The following is a 26,803-nucleotide window of genomic DNA, read 5'->3' as shown; positions in this document are numbered from 1 at the left end:
ATTGGTTTTACCTGGTAACCTCCTAAAGTTATTGTGATGGATACATCAAGAGGCTTATTTGTGACACCTGCAACAGATTTAATTAGAGACATGAAGAGCAGCGGGAACCACACTATGCATATCAGCAAGACAATAATCATGCCACCCATTCCATACTTCACAACCTTCTTTTTCTTCTGGCCCCTTGGTTGGGGATATCGCTGCAAAAAGAGAAAAAAAGCAAGTAACAAATAAATGCATGTTTTTCTTTCCCTTAAGAAGAGAGAAAATCCATTATTTTTTTTTAACTTACATCTGCCATGTATTTGAACTTTATTGTGTTCATAAGTAGGGTCCTTATCATATTGGGACTTGCATGATTTCTTGTGAGGCAACACATGATCTAAATAATTAGTATTATCCAAATGACTATAACTGAGACAAGACTGCCACATGATCCAACATCTTGTACAAGAATAGCAAATTAAATAGTAAATGTCACTGTCTGAAACCAGAGGGTCTAAACTTGGTTTTTTCAATAAAACTATAGAACAGCAAGAAGACACTGACTTTGAAATCCATATTCCCAGGCAGGTTTTAGCTGATTTTACCAACCAGGGGGAGCAAAGCATATTTATCAATTCTTAAAGCAAAATCTGTTGTAACAGCAACACTGCCATTCAAGCAGCTCCTAGCATCTGAGGTCAGCTAACGAGATCTCAGATCCATAAAGTTTATATTGCAAAATGCTGTTTTGTGGAAAGTGCCAAAGGACTCTTATATCAGGATTCTTATAAAGATCTTGTAATTCAGGGACTCTACGTATACAAAGCCTCTATAATTTGATTGTATCTGTTGTCTATCACCATCATTGGCATAGTGTGGAAATGGATGAAAAGGCTTGTTTTAAGCTTTGGAAAAGTAAATTAAACAAAGTATGAAACAGTATAATCATTTTATGCTGCTTAGAAAAATGTGAATTTAGAATGAACAGCTTGTCCAAACAGCATTCCAATGAAAAGCATTCTTTCATAATAGCTACAGATTCCAGATCAAAGGAATGGAAGAAAGTTGCAGGAACTGAAATAATTCTTCTTTTTCCTTCTATTTTCAGATAACTGATTATAGCTGTATTACTGGACAGTTATTGAGGGAAAATAGACTTCTGCTCAAATTAATGCTGCAGGTTGTAGCACTAATAGTTGCACTTTTAATGAAGCCATTCTGTAGCATTATAGCCTAGCAGCCTGGGTGTCATCCTAACCCCCACCTCTGCACTATATACTGCTTTCCGAAGGGGAAAAAATAAATAAATAAAATTGTCACTCAAAAAACCCAGCAGAATCTAAGCACTGCATACATAGTCCTAATAGTTTTAGCTTTGATCTATGTCCTGGGTCTTCCAAGGGAGTGTCTTAGCAAAAAGGCCTTTAAGATACTCTAACTTGGAATATACAGTAGTGCATCTAGAAATTATTTCTGAGAAAGTTATTAACTTATGTTCAGTAGGCCTGCTTTCAGTTAAAAGTTCCTTTCTCATGGACTAAATAAGGCTAGAGTTTTCTTTGGACAATTAAATATTTATTACATTTAACAAATGTTTATGTATTCTCTCAGCTGTGCTTTTTAAAAAAATATAATTATTTCATATGCTCTGGAGCCTGCATACTATCAAATATATAAATATGAAGAAATAAGTTTCTGTGAATAGAAGTAAGAAAATTAGTTGAGATTAATGTTGGAATCTCATCAACTTTAGGAAGTTTGAAACACCATTAACCTAATTTGGATAGATGAGCAATACTGTCACATTTCTTTTTTCACACTGTACAATATGATCTCTTTCCTGATTATAAGGTTGCAGGAAAAAAAACCCCTTAGATTTCTTACTTTTTCAGACTCTCGCCAGCACTTTAAAATGAATATATGAGCATAAATATCTTCAACGCAGATCCAACTGGAAAGACTTAATGTGGTATCTGTCCAAACCCAGTCCATTACTGCCCTCAATTCAGTCAAGAAAGGGACCAGGCGGAACCTACCGAGAAAATATCAGCCAAAGAATTAAAATCAGTTTTAGTTTGAAATAGTCTGTTGCACAGAATAGAGAGATCAGGGCTTCTCACCGCCATGGGCTAAATGTAGTACAGGGCCTCCATTTTGTGGCTTCCAGAGCACTCCCAGATCTCACCACCACCACTTTTGGAAACATTATTCCCCTAATTTCTTGGAGTAAGAACATAAGCCCAGAGAAAAACGGAGATAGACAATAGGTCATATCACTCCATCACTGCCCATATCCCCTTCAGTCCTAAAGGCTAACAACCACCACCACCACCACCACCTTCCAAAATAAGTTGCCCAACCTGAAATAATGGAAGAATACAAGAGATTTATTTGAACATTTAGAACGATTTTATGTAGATCTAGGATGACCTAGAAGATTAGTTCTGTCTTTCACCATTCATGTACCAGGCTGAAGACCAGCTAAATGTTTCATTTGTCTGTGCTAATTTCCTAAAACCTTCTGTACAAAAAGAGTATGATGCCCCAAATCTCCCTCCCCTCCTGTATGAAATGAGAAGGTTTTACCCAAGGAAATGTTTCCTTTTCACTTCTGAGTAGAAGTGTGTGGTAAGGGGTTATATTCAATCCAGTTATGAATTAATATTTATTTCATGATATACTGCAAATTTAATGGTGCTCATCTAATTCATCTTACCAAATAATGTAGCATTTCCATATTAAAGAAAACATTAAGGTGACAAGGTAATATGGCTTGGTTATGAATCAGTCTTGGTGGAGGTGCAGTCTATAAATGTTCATATAAAGAAAGAATAAAGAAAAAGGGAACTGTAAAGAAAAAAGACATATTATACCACATTCACAGACTTACCCTTGAAATAAAAAGAGGTTTATGTAATTATAACTTTTTGTGAGGAAATTGCCAAGTACACGGGTTGGATAGCCACAGCGTATCTGATATGCTGATAATCCAAAATAAACACATTTCACAAAATACCAAAGCTGGGCAACTGTGTTTTGACTAAATTTCCTACAATACAAAACACATCAAGAAAACAAATGCATTTTTATATGTCTTTCATAGAATGAATACTTTCTACATTATTTAAATGTGGTAAAACCAACCCATTTCTTTTCAGAATATTATCTATTACTGCTGTCATTCATCTTTATCCAATACAATCATTCTTTGGGTTCACAAGAAATGAATTTTATCTGTAAATGAACTGGCCATATTTTTAAAGTAATAAATAATAAAAGTAACAGTACTGAACTAAAATCATTTAAATACAATGCATTTACCTGTCTGTCACTATGGGCAAGATAAAGAACATCCAAAAGTGTATGCCAAAAACAAGGATGACCTGAAAGATGACTTTCCCCATGACTGTCTTTCTTAGGTACAGTGCCCGATCTACTACCATGGTTCCAAACTGAATTAGTACCATCACTAAGAAGGCTTCTGGGACTTGGTCTTCTGATAATGAAGAGGTAATATCTGCTGCTGCAGAATGTTTCTGGGAAGAAAACAGAAGAAGCAAAGTTATTCCTTACAAAAGTATCTGGCAGATTTACTCAAACACATCATCTCCTTCTAACATACCCCAAAAGCCCAGAATCCAAAGACAATGATAATAAAGTCCACGGTATCAGCTAGGAACATCAGGACATAAACATCTGTCACAGCACTGTAATCCGGGTGGATAAGGTTGTAGAAAAACTGTTTGATGGGCAGGTATATTTGAAGCGTCCTGAAATAGTACAAAATGCAGTCATTGTTACAAAGTAATTTTGTGGAAAGATGCACTTGCTTAGAATTTCATTTGCTGCCTCACAGATACCATATGAAGCCAAATATGGAGTTCCTTGTTGCCTTAACTCTTTATCTATTCCTGTCTCCTATATTAGAGACAATCATATAAGAGAATTCATTTTGATAAAAAAAACAATGCAAATGTGGCCTTAGATGTCTCTGTCTTGACCCGATCCTAATCAATGTACAGGTAGTCCTCACTTACCAACCATTCATCAGCAACTATTTGAAGTTACGATGGCGCTGAAAAAAATAACTTCATGACCAATTTATGGCCATTTATCACCTTTGCAGGGTCCCTCAGTCATATGATCACCATTACAGTCAGTATGCATTGACCTGTGCCTGACCTGTGGTTTTTGTTTTTTCTAGCCTTGCAGGGCAGAGAGATTGGAGAGGAAGGGATCACAAGAGATTAAGCAGGCACACAATGGGGAATACACCAGGCTGTTTGTATAGTGTGCTGGTAGCTGCTGGTACCAGTGCATTGCTTTCAATGTGTATTCCCTATTGTGTTCCTGCTTACTCTCTTATAATCCCTTCTTCTCCAATGAATGTATATGCAAACATTAATTCCCTTCTTGCTAATTATCCCAGTGCTGGGATGAGCATTCCAAAAGGCAGGAGAGTGGTTAGGAAGCAAACAAAAGGTGTGAAACTGATTAGTCTTGTCAGTTTTGAGCTGGAAAGCACAGTTGCAGTCACATGATTTCCCACTTAGTGACCGCTTCACTTAGCAACGGAGTTGCCAGTCCCAATTGTGGCCACTAAATGCAGACTACCTGTAATTGATTCCTCCAAGGAAGGAGTAGGGCTGCCCTCAAAATGTTTGGGTTACAATTGCCATGGGAATTGTATCTCCAGATATCTGAAGTATCTGAACAGATTGGCTCCCTTTGTTCTAGGATATTTATTTGATTGATTGATTGATTGATTTCTATAGCCACCTATATCAACAAGTGACTCTGGGTAGCATACGATCATAAAAAAACATAAAACTAGAACAATTAAAAACAATTAAAACAATACAAAATAAATATATATAGTCTCTGAGTAAACAAATGCCATAGTTGTTAATATAGCCAACATATTTAATTTGTTCTAGCACATATAATTTAAGGTAAGCAAAGGAGCTGCAAGGCTCGACATATAAGAGGGGTGTTAGAAACTTGACACGCCTATGGATGTTTGATAGATTCTTCACATATGCATAAAATGATTGATTAATATTTTTAAAAGAAAGGTAATCTTAAAATAATAGCTTGGTGGGGAAATGTTCATGTTTACTGCTGGAAGGAAGGAAGGAAGGAAGGGAGGAAGGGAGGGAGGGAGGGAGGGAGGGAGGGATTAGTGTAATTAAAGTCCTAGTGATTTAGTATTGGGGATGTGCCCCTTGTACACTGAATGAAAAAAGTCTGTTTCCCATTCTCCAGAAATCTTTTCTTGCTACATGGCAATCAGGTATATGGGTCTGCCTTTAGTAGACAGTGATGAACTGGAGTCCATTAGTGACTTAAAATGGATACAAATTTCCCTCTGGCCACTTTCCCAATATTAGAACATCTTGAACACTCTCTAGATTCAGTATTTATTGCAATAAACCTGATAATATGTGTAATTGCTCACTTTTTAATTGTAAATGCCTTTGCTATGATAAATTGTTCTCTCAATTTTTCCATAAGAAGTTCTTTCCTTGATTTCCTTTTTATGCTGAACACACTACTTCCTTTTTGACTACTGTTCCGTGTGCTGGTACTTCCTGAAAATACAAGCGGAGAAAGAATTATTGTACTTGTAAGGGAAAGCTCAAAAGAAAGGAAAAAAAAACTGGATCCTTTTTCTTTCTCTAAATTTGGAAAAATAGGATTTGTTTGAACTATGATCAGTAAGAAGAAGCAAGAATAAAAATATGAAATAAAAGATTAATTCCTTTTTATCAAACAAAACAAACAGAAAATCTCTATCAGGCCATTACGTCCATGCTTGGGCTCGTTTCAAGGTGTAGTGAAGACGAACATGGCAAAAACTCTGCATCTTCTTTCTAATGCATTCTTCTCTCTTGAAAACACACCTTGCATTCATATTATTCAGCAACTAGGGGACTGAAAACTTTTAATTCTAAAATTAGATGTGACCTAGTTGAGTAATGAAACATTGGCAAGCAAACAGCCAAGCTCAGAGAATACCAAGGACTCCACATTTTAATTCTAAAGTTATTTAATGTTAGTTGAAATCCAATTTCTACACTTAAAAGAATAATGTACTTTAAAAATATTGTCAGGGAGATGAAACTTAATTTAAGGTAGGGAGTTCTGCATTAAAATATCTTTGATTGTTAGAATTTGTAGCCCACCTTTATAAGATATAACTCAGGCATCTTATGAACTTTAAAACACAACAGAGACCTTAAAAAAGAAAAATGCTACAGCAACAATTAAAAGCATTAAAATATACCTTTAACAAGCAATATCTTTCTTTTTTCCACTAACATCACAATGTTTTTGTTCTTTGCCTAAAATAATTCAAGGTTTCTGGCATTAACAGGATATGGAGAATACCATTCTTCAAAGAAAATAATAGGTTAATATATTATAATAACTCTCCATCTCAACCTAGCTTTCTTTAATATAAGGATCACCAGTATGATTTACTTGTTATTCTTTGCTACTTTATTTCTTGAAAGAAAGGCTTAGGCAAATACAAAACAGGCCAGTTTAGAGTCCTGATGCCACCAGTCATACCTCTCTTTGAACGGTGAGAGGAGAAGCTGGATCTCTGTGATAAATATGAGCCACTATTTGAACTTTTCCTGCGGACGGCAGCTTGCTGTTCTGGGAAATGGACATGTATGGATTCAACAGATGCTGCCAAATTGACTGATGTCAAAGAGTCAGCAGAATCTCTTCTGTATGATTCAGCCAACTCATCATCGGAGTCATCTTTACTATTGCTATTGTCTCCTCCATCTTCCTCGTCCCATAATCCATGACACTAAAAGAACAACATTTAACAATCTTCAGAGTTACTGATATTATTTATTATACTTGGACATTGACTATTTTGGATATTGCTTCGCTTTACGCAAAGCTTTTGCTTTAGTCTTGTTAACTAGCCTCTGGTGAATATATTACAAAAAGTATTCCACTTTAATCACTTCTATGCTATAATCAGTACTTATTTTCAAAAATGCTATCTGTTTAGTTTTCTTGGATTTCACAGCCTTGTATGTGGGCTTGGTTATGGCTGAAATGGTGTGCCATGACCTTTAGGGTAGGGAGAGAAAATTACTAGAGAACTGAAGTTTGACTTTTCCCAGGCCTCAAGGATCTGTTCACACATTTCTGCACACTCAGTCATATACAGATCATATGTATACAGAGACACACCTACAAATATTTTTCTCAGGACTCTTTCCTCAGTTGATCAATGTAGATATGCTGAGGGACACATTTTTCTTGCCCAACCTAATAGAGGCTTCCTTTTTCAACACTGGGAGACAGTAAAAGGTTTCTCCTTGGAGATTTCTTTAGTGGTTGAGAAAGGAAAAGGGCTTAACTATGAAAAATCAGAGAATATAAATCCTTTCCATAGTCTTAGCACTGAGATTGAGAGATTGACTTATGCCTTAAACAGTATGAAAGTTTATTTATTTATGTATTAATATCCCGCCTTTATTATTTTTATAACTCAAGGCGGCGAACATACCAAATACTCCTTCATCCTCCTATTTTCACCACAACAACAACCCTGTGAGGTGAGTTGGGCTGAGAGAGAGTTCTGGCTGATTCAAGGATCCTTGCATGGAGCTGCTTGCCAATAAAAGGAAGTAAGTATATCTTAATGCATTTTTGAATTAGGCATAAGTTACTGTTTTTGGTTTAGTGGGGCACTATTTTATTCAGAACACAGAATGGAAGTTCAGGTAGGCTGGAAAGTACTGTATGCATGCTGACAGTTTTACCATTTTGTCCCAAAAACAAAATAACAAACAAAAATATACCTTTAAAATGGACCGATGAAAAAACAAAGCAAGTAGCTGAACAAGGTCATAGTGCACATAACCCTCTTTCTTCTCAACTCCAATAATATTAGGAGCAAAATAAGGTCTATCTTTTTTTCTCTCTAAGTCTTTATTCCAAGGGAAGAATCCAAATTGGAAAAAATACTTTATCACTATTGTAACCTATTGGATAGAGAAAAAAAATCAATAGGTAAGGTAACATTTTCATATTAAACCCAGAAAAATTAGCAAAATCCGAACAGTTTCTTAAAAATGTTATGTTTGAGGATGACAGGAAATGGCATGAAGTGCAGATTAAGTGTACTTTAAACAAATTACAGCTTGTTCAGGCTTAGATGTAACAACAGTTTAAGTTAGCTTAAACCAGAAAGCAGATGCTTCCAGTCTCTTGACAGATAAACCAGAAAAGGAAGACAATGTTCTGGTAACTTTGAAAGAGTTATTCAACAGCTACTGAATAATGACATACCTCAGTGTAGATTATAGCTGTCATCCAAAAACGTTTGCTAGGCCTTGGAACAGATAGCATGGCCCAAAGGAAGATGAGGATAGGAAGCACAAGGGTAATTGTGGAGGCAGAGACCATATGATTAAGAATGATCACAAAGTAACACACCATTTCTGAGCGGGCTACAAGTGTATTATATAGAGCATAAATAAGAAGCAAATGTCGAGGTTGACTAGAGTAGAATTTTTCAGACTCCTCTAGTTCCTCATCATGAAACATTCTGTAAATTAGATTAGAATAAAATTAGATCCCATGATTTTATATGTTAATTATATGTAAATATTTAAAATTCTACAGAATAGTCTGTAAATAATAACAATGCTTCTACATAACAGGGTATTACCCAAGAGCTATGCAACAAATTCCACATATCAAGCTACAAACTATACCTTGCCTTGCTTATTTTCCATGCCAAGACAAATTTGGACAGGTACTACATAAATAAATTACATTTAAGGAAATCCAGTAAAATCAGGGTATTTGAAAAGGTAGGTTAATATCAAATGAATTTAGCTTGTTAAATGAACCACAAAAACCCCAACCACCGAATGTTTTCACAAAACAATTTTCATCACTGCTCCAATTAATCTGCATACTTAATTAATCATGGATCCTTACTTGTTAAGTAGTAATTCACTTGCAGTCAGCTCATGTGTCAAGGGAGGGAGAATAGAATCCTCTCGTTTTTCAGATTGATTTTCATCTGGGCTCACAATCATTTGGTTTCTACCAGATGAACCATCCTGGGAACTATCTAAGGGGAAAAGTTCCAAGCTCACAGCTTTGCTATATGAAGGAGGGGGTTCAGCAATGCCATCCAAAGCAGAATAGGATGGCATATCTGTATCAGAAATATACGCAGCTCCTTCAGAATCCATACAATAATCTTCCATTTCATGTTCCTGTCTGGGTTCAGTATCTGCCTCTTCTCCTTCATGGTCCTCCCCTTCGACCTCTTCAATGGTTTCTGCTGTCCCCTGACGGGAATACAGCATAGTGACCTGGGTAGCCTCACTGTCAAGAATGAGGAGGAAGAATATATTTTTGTCAATTTCTTATTTTACAAATAACATTTACTCTCCTTTTTAAAAAAGTAAAATTGAGTTGTTGGATTCTACACTGGATTTCAGTATTATATCAATGTGGACTTGACAACATTGATTTTTGAAATATTCATATTCCCCAAATGTTTTCATGTTGAAAACGTTTTGATTTGCTTCAGCATTTTAGAAGTTATTAGGGCTCTGTTCATTAACCTATAACCATCAATGGGATTGTTGTATACTATTAGTTGTTTTATTTTAATGCATTTTAAGGGTTTTTTTTCCGTTTATTGTTGTATATTGCCTGTAAATGAAGAACAGGTATGTGGGTTTTTTTTTTATAATGCATAAACAAATGAATTGGGATCATACAATGAGATGAATGTTCTACCCTCTCTGCCGTAGAAAGATCCCTTGTGCCTTGGCCATTAAGCATTTTTGTGAGCAATAATGTTAACTGAAGCTAACTAGAATCTTAAATCAGCATCTGAATGCAGCATTCCAAGCTCACAGTTGAACTAAAAAGTGAAACTATAAACAGGCACATAATTAAGAATCTTGAGAGCAAAAGTGTAAGGATTAAAGAGAAGGCATGAAAATGACATAAATATATACAGTATTACTATTAGTCTAAACAAGAGAGAGATGCCCCAAATGACTATGCAAATAGTTTTACTCATAAAAATGCAAACATCACATTTTACATTGCCAAAATGTATAGCGGTTGGGATAATTGAGTGAAAAGCATGCAAGGATTAAGCACCTTGATACTATACTGCCACTGTCAGCAGATGAGGAGGACATATCCATGCTGTATGTTTTACGAAGCCTAGGTCGTGCACGTTCACTTGTTTTAGGAATAGGGTCTGGACCATCTAAATCATCAAGGGTAGATTGCCTTGACAACAACAGTGTAGTTGCTTCTGTGCAGCAGCTAGCAGTGCAAACAATTACAAAGACAATGTTATATACCAATGGCATCCTGATGTGGCTCAACAGTGAACGTGCAGATCAGCCATGCAAAATACCGAAAGAGATACAGACAAAAAAGGATTTCATGGAGCTTAACAAGCTTTTTGGTGCCAAAGTGTACTATTTTTATTCTGATAACCATACATGATCAGTAACAGCAAAATGGGAAGCCAGGAGAAATTAGGATGTAAACTTACTTATGGAGTAAGACTGATGGAATTCATGCATTCAACCTCTAGTAAGACTGATAAAACTCATCATTTTTAGCTTCTTTGATCTATCAGTAAGATTAATAGCTAAAAATGTTGCAGTCGGGGAACTTATGGGTACATTAAGCAGGCACTATAAATCAATATTTTAAAAAGATATAGCCAAATATATTAAAGTTATTGTAAATAACCTGTACTAAAACTAAAATGGTGTTAAATTATTTTAAGTTCCAAATATTGATTTTTTAAAATACATCATCTTTATCCCAGTCTAGCCACAACCATTTGGGGAGGTTTTGATTCTATTTTTCTCAAGCTTAGAAATGAACATGATATCTGAGGACAATGAAATGAACCACATATAAATAACGTGTGAGCAGCAGCTTTTTGGAATAGATAATAGATATCTCTTTTTCATGATACTAGTTAATAGCTTTTGAAGAAAAACACTTTTCTCTAAAATGAATTAAGGAAGGTCCATCTGATCACAGAATCCTGGGGTCATGTGAACAAGTTCTGTCTGCCTGCTCCAGGCCTGTCCAGGCATTCAACTAAAACGGGAGTTTTATGTACAGAATAACAAATACAGAAGTTCCTCCAAATGAGAGGTACTCATAGGGTCAGAGTCAGTTCTCAAATGGAACAGATCTCTGTAGCAAGATACAATCTTTTGCAATGTTGGAAAAATAAACAGGGTATGGGAATCAATTCTACTGTAGGTTACTGTGTTTAGGGCCCTGCTATTTGAGACTAATTTGTGGATTCTCATGTTCTTTTAATGCATGGGGCTATTGTGTGAACTTTTTGGAACTGCATTTATTGAAAGAAAGTCACATCAGAAACAACGCTTTATCAGATGGAAAAACTTGTGCCGCTTTCATATACTCTTAACATGAGAAAAATCTAAGGGTTAAAGATATGTTGGCTATCATTTTTTAAATTTTAAATAGGATACTATAAGATTCTATACCAGTTCAACATCAACTTCAAGCTAAGCTTCATTACTAGATGTTTATATATTTATGAAGGTCATCCTCTATATATTTAGAATTACTGTGCTCACTGTAACAGAATACCTGGATTCACTGTCACGAGAAGCTGCTGATTCCAAACTTGCTGTCCTCTCAGCCTGTCCAGGCTCATAAATTTCATCCAATCCTGATTCCCTAGAAAGTTTCATTATATGGTTCTGGTAATACATATGGATACTTTCTCGAGTTGGAACATTTCCCTGAGAAGGAAAATGTAGAACTTAGAAAATTAAGCAGGCTAACATTCAGAAGACGAACCAGGGTAGCAGGAAAAGACTTTATTCCCTGGGTTTGTCAATTGTTTGGTGGGATTTTTTTTTTAAAGAGAAAGAGAAAGAAAATAGCCCAAAGTTAGAGTTGTACAGTCAATTAAAAATCCATGAGTCTTGGTATACTACTATAACATCATTTTCTTTCTATGTCACTCTTAAGACTTTCCTCCATACTCTATGATGGCAACAACAGCATAAAACAAAACTAAAACCCAAACTAAAACCCAAATTATACACTTTATCACACATTAAAAAAGAAGAAAATACAATGTAGCTGCTAATGATAAAAATCTAAACCCCTCCCCCCAAAGGAATAACAGGCTAATCAAATTAAATCTGAAAAAACAGAGGTTTTTTGCCATCATGAAAAATAAATGAACATGCTGTATTACCTTTTTGATTTCTCTAGTTAGCATGCACCTCTCAATTTTTAATACTGTGGAGATATCAATATGCTCTCTTGAAATTGAATTGAGCCAAGCTGTAAAACTGTCTATCGTTGCCAGAAAAAGAACCCAGGTAAACTTCAAAATATTATATATTCTTTTAAAAATATTATCTGGGAAAGAAACAAGGAAAAATGTGCTTTACCAAATAATACTCAAAATTATGAACAGTTGTGAATATTATAACAAAATCACAGACCTGTGAACCATTATCTGACAGTAAGCTCCATCAAACTCAGGAAAACATACTTTTCATTTGATGGGAAAAGGTTCTGCTGCATTCGATGCAGAACAGCTAGTTTAGGTAATAGTTTTATCCTCTGGGCTATTAGACTCCTGAACTCTTAATAATCCCCTCTCATTTCATTGTGGCACATGTTGTATATAGGACCGTGATATTTATTAGGCATAATGATTAGGGGAGTGGAATGATATTATAGTAATTATTTTTTTGTGAGCCAATTGCAACGGAATTTCATTTTAACATGCACCTTGGTGTATAGTGGAAGGACAATAAAAGTTTATTCTGTTCTGTTCTGTTCTATTCTCACAGAATAACACTGTTTTCTAGGGCATTTCTACCTCCAAGGGTTAGGTGATTAGCAAAACTTCAGAATCAGACTTATTTCATTTTAATATCAATTATTATAATTGTTAGATGATGCTAGAATCTTTGCTCTGTTTATGCAGAAATACTTATTGCCAGAATGTTTCTTAAATTTTGCATTTGGCTTTAAAATCACTCTGTAATCATTCCACATCTTCTACCCTATATACTGCTGCTGCACTCTCAGCAGTATTTTTAATGTTCAAAAAGTAGTGGCTGATATGAAAAATGATTATGACTGCAATACCTTTGAACTGAACATGGTATCCGAACAACTTGCTAGACTCAAACTAATGTATGGATGTTGGCTTGAACAATATCACATTTAAGATTTTATGTGACTTTCAAGATAAAATTGTCAATAAATTCTGCATTATACATATTTTATCTTTATTTTAGAGATAATTATGCTGTTCCATCAGCTGCTATTATTTTAAATGAAAACTTATCTTGCTTCTTTGCTTACCAGGGCCATCAGATTTATTTTTGACAGGTTCATCTCTTTCTTCACTCTCCACATCTATTTCAACTGATAAATCAAAATGAAAGAAGTAGCAAAATTAGATTTATTGACTTCAGTTACCTTTTAATTTTTTACTGAACACATAATTAAATAGTCTTTATTGAACACAATATATGAAGTTTCTTTATTGATGCTGCAATGCTGAATTAATGCTCTGAACTGATTGCTAGGCCAACATTATCTTTTTTCCCAAACCAAAACCAACACTCTATTTATTATTTTCCAGTAGCCCTCTAGCAGTGGTATCTATCAGTCTATATAATGCCTGTGATGACTACTGGTAAACAAGAAAACAATAATTAATTGGAATGGCAATAAATCTTTAATTTCTCTATCCTGTTTCCTTTCTTTATCCCTTGGACTTTAATTCAATAGATTTTTGGCTGGCTAGACTCCAGCTGTCTAAACTGGAGAAGCATAATCTGAGTAGAACATCCTGATTTATAAGTTCAATGAAACCATAATTTCCTGAGAATCCCAGCTAGAGATCTATGCAAAATCATGGAAGCTACCTGTGATTTTCTGCATGCAAACTATGGTTCTTTTTCAACGAGAGCATAAAATGCTATGTGTATAGTTAACAGAGATAGCTGAGATCATTTGTGAAGCCTACCATCATCAGATCCTTTCTGCTTTTTTCTATATTTTTTCTTCTCTTTGCGCCTCTGTCGTAGGGCGGTTTTAGGATCAGTAATCCAGGCCTGATAAACAAACTAGAGGGGAGAAACCAATTTATTCATCTTCTCTACTAAGTAAATGTTAAGCAGATGACAAAAAGAATATAAATTTGGAAATGTGTTTAGAGTTGGGAGATTTTGCAAACATTATCCATTTAGGAAAAGTTCTCAAATAATTTTTGTGATTTGATAAAACATTTGAGCAGAATTGTGGATTCTTATGAATTTGGTATGAATCCACAACTATGTTCAAAAATCTGAAAATGAAGCAATCATTTATATACAAACTATTTCTTACTATTAACTTTAACTTTAGTGTCAATACAGATAGTTCCAGTTAGGTAATATCCGGAATTATTTTTAAGGACTGACTATATCTTTTAAAGTAGGAGTACAGCCATTCTTTATGTTATTATTCCCTGGTATCAAACATTTGTCCAACCCATAACCATATTAATAATTTAAAAAATACTTCTGTGATAGCTGTTCGATTAAAAATATATTTGCTGTATGATTTTCACTGCAGAATGAAAATACTCTTCTGCTAGTTAGCACTGCATCGCTAATGTCATATATTAGTTACAGCCAACACAAATATATAGATGCATGCAAAGGAAAGCAGGTGAGAAAATAAACAGAAGATTTATTATTGCCAACATAAGCATGCTCAGACTCTCAGGGAAGGGAGAATATGCCGTCATTAGATAGAACCCTAATGCTACTTTAGCTGTTATTTAAAACTTCGGTTTTAATGTACAAGACTCACTTTGGTGTATTATTAATTAATGTATTTTTTAAAATATTGAGTATCATAAAAATAAAATAAACTGTGAGCTTGTGACCTATGGACATGGAAAAAATATGATAAAAAAGAAAGGAGAGAGTTGCTGTCAATGCCCTGGCTTCCTTATAGCTTATAACTAGTTTTTAGCAATAATGTAGTTGCTATATTAACAACTTTTAACAGCACAAATTCAGAGTTGCTTTGTGTAAGCTGTTCTTACATGCAGAGTCCCAAATTTTTCATAAATCCACCTTCCATTTTGCACTCTTGTGTAATCTTTCTGACAAAGATTACCATACAGGGTAAAATCCCACTCAACTAACCAATTATCCAGTACCTATAAATGCATGCAAGTTGATGAAATCTTCTTAACACAGCTTAGATGGAAAGTCTAGAATTAAACTAAGATGTGACTCTGCATTTTCTCTCTGAGATATATAATTATAGTTAAAATGAGATAATATCTCTCATTGTTAAGTATGTTAACCGAAAATTTGAGTCAAATCCTTAATTGTCCTAACACCCAAAACCTCCCAAAACTCATATTAAGAGGAAAAATGCAGAAAAGGGATACTCTGCCAGAATACAATGGGATCATATTCTACATGATATGGAATATCAAATACCTTTGCAGCTCTGATTAAATACTGAAGAATAGTTTTGGGCAGTTTAATAACAGACTTGGGTAAGGCTAAAATGGCTGAAGCAAATTTCGCAATAGCTCTCTATGAAGAAGGACAAAGCAAGACAAATTAGTGAAAATGTAAAAGCTAATGTTTTAAGAAACATACTGTACGATTCTATTAGACAGTAGGATTGATATTAATTTAAAACAGGCTTATCCAATGTTAACTGTGAGTATTCAGTCTAGCAATGCATTTGATTTAGTTACAGGACAGTGTATAAAAGGTTTAGTTACATGTGTAACAATTATATATTAGTAACTTAGATTAGAAAAGCATATTCTAAACGAATTTTTAGTATTCCACAGATACAGTTACAGATCCTTGTCTCTGCCTCTAATACAACCTTATGAATGGAGAGATTTTATGACAGACATGTACATAATCCATTCTTATAATTTCTCAGATTAAAAAATAAAAAACAAACAAAAAATGCATCTGCTACAAAATAAATCTGAAGGCTACAATGAAACTCCAGTATAGAATAGTTTAGGATAAAACAACATAAACTGCGGACATTTATAAAATGTTTGGATCGATGATACACAAAAATTACTTTCAACTCATGAACCGTTAAGCTAGTATCTCTGATAAAACTAGAAATTATTGCCCAGGCTTCAAAAATGAATACACACTTCATTTGTGATTGGTACTGATCATAAAAGTGAATATAAATATAAATCAATGACTATACTCAATTGTAAAAAGTAAAATTAATGTGTCCTATAAAGGACAGCCCAAGAAGCTGGTATGTCACCTTCTCTAAATTAACTACTAATGAAACACTGTCTATATGAGGTTGCCTTTGTAGATCACCTGCAGCTGGTACAAAATGCAGCAGCCATACTACTGGCAGGACCATCCCACCAATGGAGAATAGCTACTATTTTAAAGCCACTGCTTTGGTTACCAGAAGCCTTCCAGACCCAACTCTAAGTGTAGGTTGTTACCTTTAAGCCATTCAGTGGGTTATATTGGGTAATACCTCATTTGAATTGAATCCGCTCACTTGGTCTAGTCATCTAGAGAAGTTGAGACTCCCACCTCCTTCAAGGTTAATGGGGTATGTGCAAGACCACAGGCCTTTCTATGGTATCCCCACTTTGTGGAGCTCTCTCCCCTCAGAGGTACATGTAATCCATACCCTTGCTGCTTATAAACAAGTGAAACATAGTGTCTTTGGCCCGGGCTCATTATGGGCACCGTCACAATATAGGATTGAATGTTGTAAAAATGGATTGTTTTTAGTTGAATTGATTATTGTATGCATTGTTTCTTTTTTACTGGCTGCCTAAAGTCTCTTTGGATTAGGATAGTTTGAAAAATATGTCAGACTAACAAACAAACAAAAATTACAATACTTATTTAGGCAAAACATAAAGAGTATACAGTGTGAATCTGCCCTATGTATGACAAAATATGAATCCAATCCACTTCATAGATTTTAGAGTGCTCAGTTTACCATAAGCTCTTAAGTAAACAATCCCAATCTTTATTTACAAACTTGTCATTTTACTGAGCCAGCTGTGCAATTATGGATGCAGATGTGACAAGATCACATGTACATAGTGATATAATTTTCCATACCAATTTGCCTAGATGGCCGCCTCAAAGAATTTAGCCCATGGGAATATAGCTAAATATCAAATTGCCCTACTTGATGAACCTACAGATAGGGTTGTCCATGGGTGTGTGGGTGTGTTCAAAAGGTTAAGATGACAGCTCTGGTTGTGGATGGCCATCTTCACTTTTTTGCCCCTCAGATATTCCTGCCTAGACAAAATGTGTGGGTGTTCTGAATCTGAATATGCATGAATTAATCAGATTGATGGATTCTGTTATATCTAAACAGTACTGGCTTATTTTTCTCTAAGCTACATACATTTATTTTCAATATATCTGATATCTGTAACTAAATATTTATTCAAACTCTATTTATGCTTACAAAAGTATATCTTCAAACCTGTACTTGTTTGACCCAAACCAAAAGGCGCCTTTATTGTTTCACCACAATTCAGACCATTCAAGCTATCTTTGTAGGCAGGGGTATTCAAAGGTATGGTAAAAAAGTCAAGATTGCGATGCACATAAAAAAGAGGCATCGATTTGATCGCAATAATTGTGGCCACCATTTTGACCACACTGTGCAGCCACCCTTGTCTGTAGGAGTACCATGCATGCAAAAACAGTACCTGGAAAGCAGATCTTCTTGGAGGTTCTTCCTCTTCCTTTCCTTCCTCCTCCTCCTCTTCTTCACTGTCCGACTCAAACAAATAATAATCTCCACTTCTGACCACTAAGCAAAATAAAATGTTCTTTTTATTTCTCATAAGGAAACAATTCTCATATGGTCTATCCTGAGCCATGACACAAAGGCACACAAAAGTAGGTCTATGATTATGGGACTCAGTGGCAGGACATATAAACGTGGAGAAAAGGCAAACAAAGCAGATAGATCATTTGGGATGTTTGTCATCACAAAAAAGAAACCTCAATAATAGGAACATTATAGCATGATCAGAAGAAAAGTTGAGAAAAGCAAAAAAAAAAGTTGGAATATCTTATTGAAGGCTTGCAACATTCATAACTTCAAAAAATGTTTATTTGTGAGAGGTTGAGAGTCTTCTAATTTCAGAGGAGCAAGTTAAATTAATATGTGCTCTCTTCCCCCACCCAAAACAACTACTACAAAAAGGTAGTTCTGCTAAAAGTCTGCTAGCATCTGGAAGCATTCTTCTGTTTTGCTGTATTCTTTAGGCTTAATATCAAGAAAATATTAATTACGTTTTTGTTTTGTTTTTTAAATAATTAGATAAAAATTAATTTTTGCTTGTGAATTTTTAAAAAAACAGATGCCTCCATATGTTCAAGTTGTAAAATAATATGAATGAACTGGGCCTTATATCCTTGAACAGAAGCTCATTTTTTAAAACATCAAATAAGCTAACAGGTCCAACTGGATCAAAAAAGGAAAAAAAAAGGAAAATTAAAAATAAAATATTAAGCAAGAGATAAAATCAAAGTCACAGCATTACATTTGCCCATTAAGACAATGTTTGCAAGTAAAGTAAAATATCTTAATATATTTATTATTACAATAAGAAACACAGATAGAATGACTTTTGAGAATATATTTAACCCTCATTATATAGCTTTCTGAACCATAAAAATAAATTATTCAATCATACCTTATCCTCTATTTTATCTAAAACATATATTAAATAACTTATCCTAAGCCAAAGATAAATTGATTTTATGAACTCTGCCCTGACTAGGCTATAGAAAATTACATGAAGAAAAGTAACTGCCACCATTTGGGAAGAAAATTCAATAATATGGGTACAATCCATTACCAGTGTTCTAAGCTATCCTCCTCTCTTATTCCAGGTACAAACTAAAGCTTAAAGAACTTAAGCATCGATGTTACCTAAGTTCTTCTTACTCACAGTATTTGAATATCAAAGTGAGAATTGTTTAAAGAAATGTAGAAGAAATACTGCAGTCATAGGAATGTTGTACATGCTAAGATGTCTTCCTGTTTGGCATGAAGGAGCCATCTACACAGTATGTAAATCTTCTCCTTCATCCAGGAAGACTTTATTGTTCTTGACCTCAGAAGCAAAACAGGGTTTTGGTGGAAATACTAAGGCTGGAATTTGAGAACTTATCAACTGAACTCTCAGAAGATCTAGTAGTTTTTTTTTTCTTTAAAGGTAAATTAGAGAGCCTGTTTGGTGTAGTGATTTAAGAGGCATTGGGCAAGAAATCAGGAGACAGTGAGTTCTAATCCTGCTTTAGGCATGAAAACCATCTGGGTGATTTTGGGCTAGTCATTCTCTCAGCCCTAGGACAAAAGCAATGACCAAACACTTCTGAAAATCTTGCCAAGAAAACTGCAGGGACTTACTTGTCCAGGCAGTCCCCAGGAGTCAAGATTGACTTGAAGGAAATATAACAGTAATAATATACATCCTGCAACAATACCTTTAATATTATTAAACAACATCTGCCTATCCCAGGTCCTTGGGAAGGACTCAATAGGTGGACAAAAATGCCAAATCCAGTTTAAACATCTGGCTGACTGTGTGATCAACCATAATATATATTATTAGAATAGAAAAGAAAGAACTGGAGAAAAAAAAAAGACCTGCAATGGAAATAGAATGACTATGGCAAAAGAAAGCAAAGGTAGTACCAATAGTATTAGGCACCTTGGGTGCAATTCCAAAACATCTGGAGCACCACTTGAACATCATTGGCATTGACAAAATCACCATCAGTCAATTGCAAAAGGCAGCTTTACTTGGAACAGCTTCCATCCTCAACGATACCTTTAATACCATCGAACAACAACATCTGCTTATCCTAAGTCCTTGGGAAGGACTCGATAGGTGCATAAAAATGCCAGATCCAGTCTAAACATCTGGCTGACTGTGCAACCAACCATAATAATGGCTGTTTCTGGACCTTTCTGGCTTTGTTCTTCAAACAAAGAAGCCACTTTGTTCTTGCTGTACCAGTCTGACATGATCTTAGGACCCTAAGGTTTAGAGAACTTCATATTGTTAATAGATCTACTGTTATTATCCAATTCTACACAAATGCCATTCTTTAAAAATGGGAATGTTGGGAGAGGACTGTTCTTTAGCTTGAAAGTTAAAGAAGAGTGGAAAGCAACGGAGGGAAGTAGTCAATGAGGCAGAATATGAAATGCTAGAAAATTGAACAATGAAATAAGTGTATTCAGAGAATTATCTGAAAGGAGGAAGGAAAAGCCTGAGTACCGTATACAGTTACGATTTTTATTACATCTTTCTGATCTATGCAGCACAGAAAATTAATCCATAGATGTATTTTCACAGAAAACTGCTAACTTCTTGCTGCCTGAATACAATTCTACTAATTAGCTCTACTTAGCAGGATATTGGAGTGAGTTTTAAACTTATGTATTCTGATCTCATATACTGACATATATCTCATAAATTACTGTATGTAATCTAGTATGCATACACAGTTGGTACCTCATAAAAGTATGAGTAGATGTTTGCATAAATATGGCTGTTAAACACGTAAATCTACATATAAAAAGATCACATTGGTTGTGAAATACGTAGTGTGATGGTTGCACAAAGACCCAGATCCATTCTGGCTCAGGGGACATTATGAACCTCCTCAGTAACAATGCGTTCCATCCATGCAAACTACTTGAGTATACTGTATGTGACATCTCATGTGAACAATGATTCTAAGTTATAGCATATACAGTAGCTCTTCATGTTGTTGTTTATTCGTTTAGTCGCTTCCGACTCTTCGTGACTTCATGGACCAGCCCACGCCAGAGCTTCCTGTCGGTCGTCAACACCCCCAGCTCCCCCAGGGACGAGTCCGTCACCTCTAGAATATCATCCATCCACCTTGCCCTTGGTCAGCCCCTCTTCCTTTTGCCCTCCACTCTCCCTAGCATCAGCATCTTCTCCAGGGTGTCCTGTCTTCTCATTATGTGGCCAAAGTATTTCAGTTTTGCCTTTAATATCATTCCCTCAAGTGAGCAGTCTGGCTTTATTTCCTGGAGGATGGACTGGTTTGATCTTCCTGCAGTCCAAGGCACTCTCAGAATTTTCCTCCAACACCACAGTTCAAAAGCATCGATCTTCCTTCTCTCAGCCTTCCTTATGGTCCAGCTCTCGCAGCCATATGTTACTACAGGGAACACCATTGCTTTAACTATGCGGACCTTTGTTGTCAGTGTGAGGTCTCTGCTCTTAACTATTTTATCGAGATTTGTCATTGCTCTTCTCCCAAGGATTAAGCGTCTTCTGATTTCCTGACTGCAGTCAGCATCTGCAGTAATCTTCGCACCTAGAAATACAAAGTCTTTCACTGCTTTTACATTTTCTCCCTCCATTTGCCAGTTATCAATCAAGCTGGTTGCCATAATCTTGGTTTTTTTGAGGTTTAGCTGCAAGCCAGCTTTTGCACTTTCTTCTTTCACCTTCATCATAAGGCTCCTCAGTTCCTCTTCGCTTTCAGCCATCAAAGTGGTATCATCTGCCTATCTGAGATTGTTAATGTTTCTTCCAGCAATTTTAACTCCAGCCTTGGATTCCTCAAGCCCAGCATGTTGCATGATGTGTTCTGCGTACAAGTTGAACAGGTAGGGTGAGAGTATACAGCCCTGCCGTACTCCTTTCCCAATCTTAAACCAGTCCGTTGTTCCGTGGTCTGTTCTTACTGTTGCTACTTGGTCGTTATACAGATTCTTCAGGAGGCAGACAAGATGACTTGGTATCCCCAATTTGCCACAATTTGTTATGGTCCACACAGTCAAAGGCTTTAGAATAGTCAATAAAACAGGAATAGATGTTTTTCTGAAACTCCCTGGCTTTTTCCATTATCCAGCGGATATTGGCAATTTGGTCCTCGTTCCTCTGCCTTTTCTAAACCCAGCTTGTACATCTGGCAATTCTCGCTCCGTGAATTGCTGAAGTCTACCTTGCAGGATCTTGAGCATTACTTTACTGGCATGTGAAATGAGTGCCACTGTTCGATAGTTTGAACATTCTTTAGTGTTTCCCTTTTTTGGTATGGGGATATAAGTTGATTTTTTCCAGTCTGATGGCCATTCTTGTGTTTTCCAAATTTGCTGGCATATAGCATGCATTACCTTGACAGCATCATCTTGCAAGATTTTGAACAGTTCAGCTGGGATGCCGTTGTCTCCTGCTGTCTTGTTATTAGCAATGCTTCTTAAGGCCCATTCAACCTCATTCTTCAGGATGTCTGGCTCTAGCTCACTGACCACACCGTCAAAGCTATCCCCGATATTGTTATCCTTCCTATACAGGTCTTCTGTATATTCTTGCCACCTTTTCTTGATCTCTTCTTCTTCTGTTAGGTCCTTGCCATCTTTGTTTTTGATCATGCCCATTTTTGCCTGGAATTTACCTCCAATGTTTCTAATTTTCTGGAAGAGGTCTCTTGTCCTTCCTATTCTATTGTCTTCTTCCACTTCCATGCATTGCTTGTTTAAAAATAATTCCTTCTCTCTTCTGGCTAACCTCTGGAATTTTGCATTTAATTGGTCATATCTCCCCCTATCACTGCTGCCTTTTGCTTTCCTTCTTTCTTGGGCTACTTCTAGTGTCTCAGCAGACAGCCATTTTGCCTTCTTGGTTTTCTCTTTCTTTGGGATGTATTTTGTTGCCACCTCCTGAACAATGTTGCGAACTTCTGTCCATAGTTCTTCTGGAACCCTGTCTACCAAGTCCAGTCCCTTAAATCTATTCTTCACCTCCACTGCATATTCCTTAGGAATATTAATGAGCTCATATCTAGCTGATCTGTGAGTCTTCCCTAATCTCTTTAGTCTGATCCTAAATTGTGCAATAAGAAGTTTGTGATCGGAACTACAGTCAGCTCCAGGTCTTGTTTTTACCGACTGTATAGATGTCTGCCACCTTTGGCTGCAAAGGATGTAGTCAATCTGATTTCGGTGTTGTCCATCTGGGGAAGTCCATGTATAAAGCCATCTCTTAGGTTGTTGGAAGAGAGTGTTTGTTATGCAGAGTGAGTTGTCTTGGCAAAATTCTATCAGCCTATGTCCTGCTTCGTTTTGTTCTCCCAGGCCATGCTTACCTGTAATTCCAGGTGTCATTTGACTGCCCACCTTAGCATTCCAGTCTCCTGTGATGAAAATAACATCTGTTTTAGGCGTGTTGTCCAGTAGGTGCTGCAGGTCCTCATAGAACTGCTGTACTTCAGCTTCTTCAGCATCTGTGGTTGGGGCGTATATTTGGATCACTGTGATGTTAGATGGCTTGCCCTGAATTTGAATTGAGATCATTCTATCGTTTTTTGGATTGTATCCAAGCACTGGTTTAGCCACTTTACTATTAATTATGAAGGCTACTCCATTTCTTCTGTGGTCCCCTTGTCCACAGTAGTAGATCTGGTGGTCATTTGATGTGAAGTGGCCCAGTCCAGTCCATTTCAGTTCACTGACGCCCAAAATGTCTATCTTTAATCTTGACATCTCACCAATAACCACATCCAATTTGCCCTGGCTCAGAGATCTTACATTCCAGGTTCCAGTGGTGTGTTGATCCTTAGAACATCGGATTCGCCGTTCACCACCAGCACCGTCAGCCGCTAGCCGTCCTTTCGGCTTTGAGCTAGCTGCGTCATCACGTCTGGGGCTAGTTGAACTCATCCTCTGTTCCTCCCCAGTAGCATTTTGACCATCTTCTGACCTGGGGGTCTCATCTTCCAATGGTATACTGACATATCTCTGGTTGTACTGATCCATTGAGTTTTCACGGCAAGAATACTGGGGTGGGTTGCCATTACCTTCCCCAGGGATCGCATTTAGTCTGACCTCTCTGTCATGACCTTCCTGACTTGGGTGGCCCTTCACAGTTTAGCTCATGGCATCATTGAGGTGCTCAAGCTCCAGCACCACGACAAGGTAATGATCCTTTGCTGAAGAGCTCTTCATAATGGGATCCAGTTAGGAAAAGCTATCAGTTCCTTTCCTCAAATTGCATTTATCTAAACTTCTGTTCTTTTATGACTAACAGTATAAAACAATTCCCCCCTTTTTCACTAACAAGTGAGCTGACAATTAAATCAATTATAATACTATTTAATAATTTAAATTATTATTATCATTATTATTATTATTAACCCCCCAGTGTCCTTAACAGATTAAGCTGTCACTAGTAAGCCTTATATAATTCAACTATACATTGCAGGGAACACACCTGATTAATGCAAGTTGATATCTCTGTAGAAGGATGGTATGATTAAACTGCAATAATGCACTCTTGCAGGCATTCATTAATGTGGTAGAGAAATATGATTTAATTTAAGATTGCAGCCTAATTTTCAATAAGATCATGCCTCTCTACTTACAAATCATTTCTTCACACATCGGTTGTAACTTCATCAAAATGGAAGAAGCACAGTGAGTGAAACCAGTGAAACAGTATTATTTTCTTCTCCACAGACTGATTCTTGCAAATGTTTTGGAGACTAGCAGAGAGCAACAGGTGTGTGAAAACATGTTTCTCATGCCATGCAGAAGAAAAGCCCTGAGAATTCTATTGTCAGCGCAAAAGCAAAAGCACTGTTCAGATAATATCCACTTTCAATGGATACAACAGCCCTCTTCAAATATTATATTAAAATGTTTAGAAATGGCGGGACAATGAACTTGGTTCACCAATTATGCAACTATTGTTCTGACTTGTGGGCAATTATTTTAAAAGCGCATACAATCCTGGTGGGTAATATTCATTTTCAGGGCTTGGCCACAGGTTGCTGTTCACAAGTATATGCATTATTGCAACAATATGGATTCTATATTGGTTTCCTAAAACATGTAATGAGGGTAAAATGAATCAGAAAAAATGAAATGAGCTGGAATAATTTAAAAAGAGTTATGTATCGATGCAGGCCACTTTCACAGAGTAGGCTGAAGGAGAAAGCAGGGCAAGTATGCTTATTTCCTCAGCTTTCCGTTTGGAATAAAATCCACTGCAAAAGATAACCTTGGATCCTGACAGCCTTTGAGTCATTCTTAGTATCTGAATTTCAACCATTCTTCTGTAGCAGCAAAACTAATGAGGATTAACAGAGACCATATCCAGGTCCATTTGGAAAAGCTACAGATTCAAAACACATTACTTGCAATGATTTTTTTTCTGAAAAGTAAAACAACGGTTGGGTGTTCAATAACCATTTGAAAATAGGATAGGTCTCTATAAATTTTCATCATGCCCTTTAGAAACAGAAATATATGTACATATGTATACATAGGCACAGTTTACTTGTGACTTGACAGAAACAGAACTATGGGATGTTTGTTAAACTGTTGGGTATTTTTGCTAAAGCAGGGATAGATAAAGAATATTTATTTTTCTTTCATGTAGTGAATATTTGCCTAAGGTGCTAACTGAAACTTGCATCAACGTATGGTTGCCTAAAAGAAATACAATTTTTTCGCCCTGGAATCTTTCGTGTCCACATAACTACCAAGTCACAAGTATAAAACCATGCATAAAATCAAACAGGTCTTGGGAATGCCTCTATTCTGGTCAAGGATATAAGGGTTAAATTCATGTACTTTAAAGATGATTGAGAAACCTACTGGAAGCATGATCAACCCAAGGCCGCCACCACTGCTTTTTTTTGCCCTTGGTTTTTTCTTTGTCTGCTTCTCCTAAAATGAAATATGTCCAAACATTAATTTTACAAAGTGAAAAACATATTATGCCTTATAGTTTTTTTTCCCAATGTTTCCAAACTGTGCAACAGCAGGTCCAATTCTAATACTTTCAAGAGACAAAACACAAAAAGCATTTGCTTACTATTATCATAACTAGCCTATTCACAAAACCTGGCTAATCTGACATAGAACTAAAACAGAAATTGACTTCAAATTTCACTATATTTAAGGGATTGTTAAAAATGCTTGTTATTCATTATAAATTAAAACTAAGCTGCAGCAAATTAAAATTCATTGTATAAAAACTAAAACAAACGACTGAAAACAAAAGTATTTATTTGAGTTCTTAAAATATGTTTCTTAACTCAATTTTTGCTTCAAATGAAAAATCTGTAAGTTAAAAATGCTTGTGCTATTCTGAAGTTGTTTAGGTATCATATAGAAAATCAGTTCAAATTCCAATGTGAACTATGATCTAAATATCAAGCCTTAAAAGGCCTGAAGGCACGCCATATCCTACGATTCTACATTGTACTTCAGCATTCCAATCCCAACCCCTGAAGTTCTTCAGGGAAAGGAACAACAGTGTTTCTGAAAATAACCAAATGCTTGTTCTTCCACTGCAGTGAGAAGGAAGGGTAAGGGAGGGGTACCAAAGAAACAGAACAGGATTTATTTCCAAGTAATATGCATAGGATCAAACCGTGAAGCCCACCCAACAAATGTCTGGATGAGGCACTGTACTTTCCTATATACATTCATTTTAATAATACTAAGGTCCAAACAATAAATACCAACATCGGATACATTGAAGGAATAGTACCATCGTCATCATCTTCTTCAGCAGCCTTTTGAATTGCTTGCCCATCTGAGGCTTCTTGATTTATGCTCATCACCCTTTCTTTACCCTTTTTATACTTCTGTTGTCTGGCTTTGATATGATCCATCCTGTCAAAAGAGAGTTTTTACTCTCAAAGTTAAATCA

The 26,803-nt window shown here is 36.1% G+C and overlaps 1 protein-coding gene across 1 annotated transcript in view; it reads right to left on the bottom strand.

The window, feature by feature from the left end:
- The window catches only part of PIEZO2 (piezo type mechanosensitive ion channel component 2), a 224,439-nt gene that overhangs the window by 8,807 nt on the left and 188,829 nt on the right, over positions 1-26,803 (bottom strand). The window contains exons 32-50 of the mRNA XM_063299098.1: positions 26,642-26,766; positions 25,741-25,812; positions 17,786-17,889; positions 15,537-15,635; positions 14,063-14,162; positions 13,393-13,455; positions 12,266-12,432; positions 11,647-11,801; positions 10,153-10,323; positions 8,965-9,360; positions 8,308-8,566; positions 7,818-8,000; positions 6,559-6,808; positions 5,444-5,576; positions 3,608-3,755; positions 3,307-3,521; positions 2,876-3,034; positions 1,870-2,017; positions 12-200 (exon numbers count right to left, since the gene is read on the bottom strand). Coding sequence (XP_063155168.1) covers positions 12-200; positions 1,870-2,017; positions 2,876-3,034; positions 3,307-3,521; positions 3,608-3,755; positions 5,444-5,576; positions 6,559-6,808; positions 7,818-8,000; positions 8,308-8,566; positions 8,965-9,360; positions 10,153-10,323; positions 11,647-11,801; positions 12,266-12,432; positions 13,393-13,455; positions 14,063-14,162; positions 15,537-15,635; positions 17,786-17,889; positions 25,741-25,812; positions 26,642-26,766 — 3,136 coding nt within the window. The remainder of the gene's footprint in view (positions 1-11; positions 201-1,869; positions 2,018-2,875; positions 3,035-3,306; positions 3,522-3,607; positions 3,756-5,443; positions 5,577-6,558; positions 6,809-7,817; positions 8,001-8,307; positions 8,567-8,964; positions 9,361-10,152; positions 10,324-11,646; positions 11,802-12,265; positions 12,433-13,392; positions 13,456-14,062; positions 14,163-15,536; positions 15,636-17,785; positions 17,890-25,740; positions 25,813-26,641; positions 26,767-26,803) is intronic.

The sequence above is a fragment of the Candoia aspera genome, chromosome 3, assembly GCF_035149785.1.
Source record: "Candoia aspera isolate rCanAsp1 chromosome 3, rCanAsp1.hap2, whole genome shotgun sequence".
Lineage (NCBI taxonomy): Eukaryota > Metazoa > Chordata > Lepidosauria > Squamata > Boidae > Candoia > Candoia aspera.
The sequence above is the reverse complement of the archived record's forward strand: the minus strand, read 5'-3'. Positions and strand labels throughout refer to the sequence as shown.